The sequence below is a fragment of the Sceloporus occidentalis genome, unplaced genomic scaffold (assembly GCF_023333645.1).
Source record: "Sceloporus occidentalis isolate IW3139 unplaced genomic scaffold, rSceOcc1.0.p SCAF_214, whole genome shotgun sequence".
In the NCBI taxonomy this organism is placed as follows: domain Eukaryota; kingdom Metazoa; phylum Chordata; class Lepidosauria; order Squamata; family Phrynosomatidae; genus Sceloporus; species Sceloporus occidentalis.
The window spans coordinates 293,899-301,088 of NW_028317194.1; the positions used below are offsets into that span (position 1 = coordinate 293,899).

At 44.5% G+C, this 7,190-nt stretch overlaps 1 protein-coding gene across 1 annotated transcript; it reads right to left on the reverse strand.

Moving 5' to 3' along the window:
- Positions 1-2,554: 2,554 nt before the first annotated feature.
- Positions 2,555-6,791, reverse strand: LOC149277424 (solute carrier family 2, facilitated glucose transporter member 6-like). The gene is made up of 9 exons (XM_089502925.1): positions 6,648-6,791; positions 6,079-6,285; positions 5,720-5,819; positions 4,890-5,098; positions 4,514-4,666; positions 3,563-3,671; positions 3,155-3,328; positions 2,791-2,936; positions 2,555-2,710 (listed from the first exon to the last, which is right to left on the reverse strand). The coding sequence occupies exons 1-9, from the start codon at positions 6,789-6,791 to the stop codon at positions 2,555-2,557; spliced, it is 1,398 nt and encodes a 465-aa protein (XP_089359051.1).
- Between the last annotated feature and the right edge of the window lie 399 nt (positions 6,792-7,190).

A 7,190-nucleotide genomic window follows, 5' to 3' on the forward strand; every position in this document is an offset into this window, starting at 1 on the left:
CGGACGTCTCCGCGTTCCGACCGCGAAACATCTCCGGGGGACGCGCGTTTCAGGATCATCAGATTGTGTCGTTCGGATCCTCCTCGTGTCAACTTGATTTTTTTACTTTGAAGATTCTTGAAGACCGCATACGAGCGATACGGCAAAGAAAGGATCGCTGTGGGATCGGGTTATCTCACCGCGCGAGGAACGCTGTCTCTTAAAGCCGGAGTGTCGGAGGAAGTCTCGCGTTCTGTGCAGTCAATAGTTAGGAATTAAATGGTAGATTATAGGAGATAAGACAAGAATATGATCGCTGTCTGTTTACTGCGCTCTAGAGTGTCTCTTTTTATGTTTTATAGGATTTTTAGGTTTTTGGGGGATTTTTAAAAAATATTAATTGAAAAGAAAACCCAGCGAGAGATCTGTCAACAGACTCGGTGTTGGCGTCTTGTTGGATGTGTCCATTAACAGGAACTTTGTTACAATTACAAAAAAAATCCATACTCAGGACACCAAGCTGTTATCGGAAAAGACTTGAATGCCTACGGTGTGATCACTCCCATCACTCCAGCGTAGCACGAGGTCAATGACTGTACCTGGGTTATTACTGGTTTATTTATATAGGACTGTTTTAGGATGAGATCTCATGCAGCCTCTTCTCAGCTGCCCGGGGCGGCTCCGGCCGTCTGGGATACGCGTTAATTGATAAGGAAGAGGGTTTGGCTGCGATGAGATCCCCCGAACTATTTTACTTCCACGCGGCGGATTTCCAGAATGGGATTCTACCAGAGATGGATTAAAAGGGAAGTTTTTATTTATTTATTTTGTTTGCGGACACCGTGTCTGGTTCTCCACCACCACTACTACTACTTATTTTGGTGGCCGGAAAAGATAATATCCGCCTTTATTGTAGGATATATGGAGTATAGGAATTGTAAGGCAAAAAAAAAAAAGTGTTGTTGATTATGGTGCAAGCAGTGCTTGGTTCTTTTGACGTTAGAAAGCCGGGCCGTGTGTTTGAAAACGCTACAAAGTTGTGTTATCAAGAACTGACCCCAGTGGGCTTCTGCCAGGGACAATGTTCTGCTCTCCTGCGACCTCCGGGGTAAGTGAATGCTCAGTCATTGCTCCTGAAGTCCTTCCTTTCCACGGCAAGAAAGGAGGACCAAGGAGAAACAAACTGTGGGTCATGCGATGCTTATGAGTGTAAGCTCCGTGTTCGGCCGGCTCGGCGGTATGGCAGTCTGTCTCTCGGCGGCTGTCTAATTCCGTTATGATTTATCGCGGTGGCCAGTGTGTGTCTACCGGTTACTAATGAAAGAAAACGCATCCTAACGTGTCCACTCCCTAAAGGGAATGTAATGTCTTCTATATGTTCTGCTGCAACCTACTATCTGGCATAGAAGTGCAGAACCATGTAATGTTACAACAAAAGCCCCCCAATCGGTCTTTAATGCCCCAGAGAAAAGGGGAAAATGGCTTCCTGTTTGAACAAGCACAAAAAAGAACCAAATCCGCTGATTTTTTTTATTTTATTTAATTGTAAAACTCTCCCGTCTCCGCCTGAGAATGTGTTACTTTCTTACCCCGTCCCGCCGGTGAAAATGTTTTACTCGCCCGCAACCTCATTGTTGCGTATTTATTTTAATTTTTGACTTACTCCAAATAAGTTTTCCCGACTTATTTTTTAATATTGTCAATTTTGTTATAAATTGGGTGCGATTTTGGTAAAAATGTTACAAACACTAATAACTAATACTGTGAAATAATTAACTCCGTCTCTGTTGACCGGGGGGGGCGTTGTGGGGCCATCCTCAGGATAACTTCTGATTTTTAACCCAAGCTGATGTATAAATGTTTGTTTTCAAACGGCGTGGGCGCAGGGCTTTAAGGGCGAGTAGTGTTTTTAGCCTTTCTTACAGTAGATGGTATTTTGAAACCTCATTTTAATTCCGGTCTATGCAGTGAATAAAAATATTACATTTCTACCTCTTACGGTTTGAGGCTCTTTAATAAATAATGGAATCTGGAATTATCGCTTGTGGTGCTACGTTGTGGGTAAGCAGCGAGTATTATTTGCTCGTTGCTTACCTGCAGTGGCCATGATGACTTTTTTGGGGGGAGTTTCTTAAAGTAAAAATAATTTCACGGCGCCTGTATTAATGTTTTATGTGAATGTAGTGATACGTAAATGTCTTAGCGCTTCAGGAAAGGGATGGAATGCCTACGGCAAGAGAAAACCCAACGTTCCCCACACGGTTTCTGTAGCCAACAGGAACCTGTGATGAAGAACTGGTATCTTAAGCACTAAAGTCTCCCCCTAGAGATACAGGGTCTTCTAAGTGTTGTCTTCTACTCATTTACCCCCCCGATGGCTGTGGAGTGGCGTAGCCATCTTCAATGTAGAATTAGGGTAAGTGGTCGGCGCATCGCTTGGTGAGAACCAAGGAAGGTCTTCTGTGGACCTCATGAACAAGGAAAACAACGTCTTTTTTTTTTTTTTTCCCCCCCGTAAGATTAGTTGAAGGAAACAAAATAATTTAAGCCTAGGAGTTGCTCGGTGTCCGTCGTTCTATCTCATGAATGAACGGCGCCCCGTCCGAAAGTAAGACTCGATTTGTTCCAAAGTCCGCCCCTTGGTCTCTGGGACGCAGAAGTGGGTGAAGAGAAGACCACACAGGCTGATGACGGAGAAGAAGAAGAAAAGAGTCTCCAAGCCCAGTTCATTCTGGAGAAAGAAATCATTCTTGAGATCCTTAGATAAACGAAACACCTATTACTCATTAGTCGGCACGTGCCGGTACTTACTGCGACGGGAATGAAAGCCTCCGTGAGAATGAACCCGGTGATCCAACTTAACAGCACGCAGAGACCCGAGGCGAGACCTCTTGCTTTCAGGGGTAGAATTTCAGACATCAGTAGCCATGTGATGGGACCCCAGCCAAAGGCGTAGCCTGAAAAAAAGAGTCAAGTGAAACTTCACCTTTCCATGACTGGAAGTGTAGGAGCAGCGGCGGAATGAAAGTGCATGTACATGAACGGTACTATCGTTTATCCTGAGCGTTCTATCACGTTTTAACTCTCGAGTTTTTGTATTGTATTTTTGACCCCCCCCCCCAAAAAAAAAAAATTTTGAATTCTTTACCCCCTCCGAAAAGTGACCTGTACTCACCTATTATGTAAAACATAATACAGATTAACGGTATCAGAGACAGGTAGTTAACGGGTTCCGGAGACGAGCCAAGACCGGCCAGTGTGAGGTTGGTGGAATTGTGGTGGTGTTGGACCTCATCGACGAAATGAATGTAGAGCCCCATAGCGAGAGATGAAACCAACATCAAGGAGCCTGCAAGAGAGCAGAGAGTTTATTGCCGGGACGGAAACACATCCAGAGATTTCTTCTTGGATCCTGTATGAGTCCAAACTATAATTGCCCCCTCTGTGTATATATTCTACACCTTCACTAACAGTCCCATCCCTCTGAGCTCCCACACAAGGGTTTATACATAAATTCTAGTTGTAAGAATCTGAACTTTATTCTGGATCAATTTAGCAATTATGAATAATACAGAGCTCTTACCCGACGTAAAGAGCAGGATCTTCCTTCCAGCTTTGTCCATGATGGTGGCAGCAACAGCCACGGATAGCAACCTTACGACAGCGACCAGAGAGGCATCGTAGCCACTCTTCTGTTAGGAAGACAGCAAAGATCGCAAAAGTTCACATAACGTTCTAATACAATATCATAATTACATTGTTTTCAAATTGTCTTCTGGATCAACAATGGGGTTGAGCTTGATGGACTTGTGTCTTTTCGTTCAAGTTACTCTGTGGCCAGTAGGGGGCAGAGTAACACAGGGGTATCGTAGGGGATATATCACAACGCAGAATGTAAATTAATTGATCAATCAATCATCGATTGACTGTTTTTAAAAGTCCTAAGTCTATAATTTTGCTGAAGATTAGCAAAAAAATAATTTTGGGTCCTTAAACCCTCGCAGTGCCAAAATTAGCCTTCTATTCAGGCACTGCGAGGGTTAAGAATGGCCTCGGGGGGGGGTACAAAGTGTATATTTATCCCATATCCTGTGATATTAGACAAAAGTGGGAAAACCAATGTTTCTTAATACCACGAGAACAAAAAAGGGAAGTGACCCTACGCGTGTCTGTGGAAGTGATACAGTGTTGCAACGAGACCGGTCATTGGGGAAGTGAGTGTAACAACATTTCCTTATTTCTTAATCTGCCAGCAGATTGGCCACCGTCGGCCCCTGTCTAGTCTGCCCGTTTCTTCTGCTGGGCTGAAATAAATCTGCTATTGAGGAACTGTCACAGGGCAGGTCAATCCAGAAGATGCCCCCTGTTCCATTGACCATCAACTCATTCTGCGTCTCCCAAAGTTTCCTAGTTTAGAAATGTAGTTATTGGTGAAAATGTGTTTTAATGGCGAACGGCGTGACAGTCCACCTGCGTACATTGATTGTATCGAGCCTGGCAAGCAAACTGGTAACTTTGTATCTATGGAACCCACCAATATCACGGAGGTTCTGTCAAAAATGGACTCCAGGAAGGTCAGTATTGGGGTGATTCCAGACATCTGCTGCAGGAACCGCATGAGGGCAGCGATGAGGATGGGCTTGTAATAATACGGGTCAGAGATTTCGGCACAGGTCAGAAACTTAGCCTGCGAGATGGAAAAGAACGTAAGACATCGGTGATCTAGAACTCAAACTCGTACCGGTCATCTTCTACTCGCCAGGTCTTACCCGCTACCCTTAAACCTATCATCTGATACATCTCGAATCTCGTCTGTATCAATCTCCCTCTTCTTCCCTCCTGCCCTGTACCCTTTAAATGTTTCCCCACCATTATTAGATCAACGTCGCCCGACCCACGGGATTCTAAACCTTTTGCACTGTGTTCTTAATCCTCTCGAATTCCGCTCGGTACGAGGTGTTAGGACCCCGGAGCCAGACCAGAGCCTCGAGCGCTTCCTCATCTTTGCTTTTAGATATCAGGAATCGCGGGGACTCGGGCATAAAGCACAGGAGAGTGAGCATGGCGAATACCGGCACCTCTCCGGCTACAGCCAACCACCTCCACGGCAGGACAAGACCTACAACGAAGAACAGGGGGCGCAAGAGGAAACATGGGGGGGGGGTCAGCAGTTGTATTACTCTGGGCTTGGATTCACATAACACACTAAGCCCTGGTAGAATAATTTTATTACTGATTTTTTTTTTCTTTTTTCTATTAATTACTTTTTTCTAACCTTCAATAGCACAAAATAATTTTATTACTGATTTTTATTTTTTTATAATTTTTTTATAATTACTTCATTTTATGAATACTTCTACTACTTCTCATTTAAAAACCTAATATTTAAATAAATATGTAAAATTAAATTTAAACACAATATATATATATATATTATCATTAATATTATTTTTATCATTATTATTATTCCATTTTTATTTTATATGTTTTTTATATATTTTTATAAACATATAAGCCCTGGTAGAACGTGGCATATATTGAGGGTCATGCAAGGTGCCGGGGGCTCGGGGCCTGGACTGTTTTTTTTCTGCGAGGTTCACTGATATTTCTGTAATTGTAGTTTTTTGTATGTTTTCCCCTCTAAGAGTTTTCTAAAAGTTCTACTACATCCCGATAGTTAGGACGGTTCTTGGTTTCTTTGTAACATTAAAGAACTTTGATTTGTTTTTTTGATACATACCGAGGGCATACAGAACGAGAGCCCCACAAACGGCCATTATCTGAGGACACGCGCCGAGTCCCCCCCTAACCCCGGCGTGGGAGACTTCCGAAATATACACCTAGAACAACATCGGAAAACAAAGGCAAGGCGTGAAAACGCGACGGGCACAGACGTTCTAAGAGCAAAGAGGGGATTATCGTGCAGTTTTATAAATTACGCATCAATATCACAGTTTTAATACAGAAACCGCATTTTAATAAATTTCATTGAAATGTACGTTTTTGGCACATGTCCAGGTTATGAAAGGTCCTGACCCCTGTCCCGACCAATACCCCAAGAGCCTTTAACTCGTCTCGTCTCGGCACAAGGAAACTCACGGGGATAGAAGACGACGTCAGGCCACCCGCGAAGCCCGTCAGGATCCTGCCTACGAGGAGCATGGATATATGCTGAGCACTGCCCATGAGGAGGAATCCGAGGGCCGCTGGGAGGGCCGAAACCATGATGCTGAGTTTACGTCCGAGATGATCGTTCATTACCATGGAGCTGATTCCACCCAGACAGGCACCCAGAGCGAATACGGACTAAAGGGGGGACAGGGGACAACGAGTCAGGACTAGGTGGCTCTGCAACCGCGTCGGGGATCTCTCTTCCTCTACCCTTTTATATTAGGGGGCATGGTTAGAGGCATGGCTGAGGGCGGAGCTTTAGAAACACTCTTTAAGCTACTTTGTTTCCAATTCATAGTTACTGTATAGAAACTTAATCAGTCGTTGGTCTCGTCTTAGATTCAGGAGCCGTATGTCTATCCCATGCATGTTTAATACCCTCACTGTATTACCCTCTACCACTTCTGCTGGGAGGCTGATCCACTTATCTACCACCCTCTAATGAAACCGAGAAGAGTCAATTGTATGTCAATTTACAAACATAGATACACACTTACCCCAAACCACGGCACTTCGGCGGCTTGAATGTGTAGCTCTGGGTAGACATTCTTTTCTAAAGCAGGAATAACCGGAGACGGGTAGACTAAGGCATAACCGAAGGTGAAATTCCCCAGGACAGCCGAGAATGCAGCGGCAAACATCTTTTTGTTGTTTAATGTCCTGTGAGGGGTTAATGGCTGTGAAATGGGGGCAAAGACTGCGAGAAACACAGAAACCCAGAACCTGCCAGCAGATCGGCCCCCGCCAGCCCCCATTTAGTCTGCCCATTTCTCCTGCTGTAAAGACTCGAACCTTAATCAGTCGTTGGTCTCATCTTAGGATCAGGAGCCATATGCCTGTCCTGTGCACGTTTACATTTTCTCTCTGCCACTTCAGCTGGGAGGCTGTTTCACTTACCCACCACCTGCTCAGTAAAGTAAAATTCCTTACTGTGAACTGTGTGTACTCACACGGTAACACACTGGGCTCCCTCCACGGGCCACAGGAGGCTCAAGTCAGCTGTACAGGTCATTGTGTACCCCTATAATATAGACCTTGGG

Coding starts and splice junctions, on each gene's coding strand:
- LOC149277424 (XM_089502925.1), bottom strand. CDS start 6,791: ATGTTTGCCGCTGCATTCTCGGCTGTCCTGGGGAATTTCACCTTCGGT. Junction 3,329..3,562: donor GATCCTGCTCTTTACGTCGG/GTAAGAGCTCTG, acceptor GCTCTCTTGCAG/GCTCCTTGATGTTGGTTTCA. Junction 2,937..3,154: donor TATTATGTTTTACATAATAG/GTGAGTACAGGT, acceptor TCTTTTTTTCAG/GCTACGCCTTTGGCTGGGGT.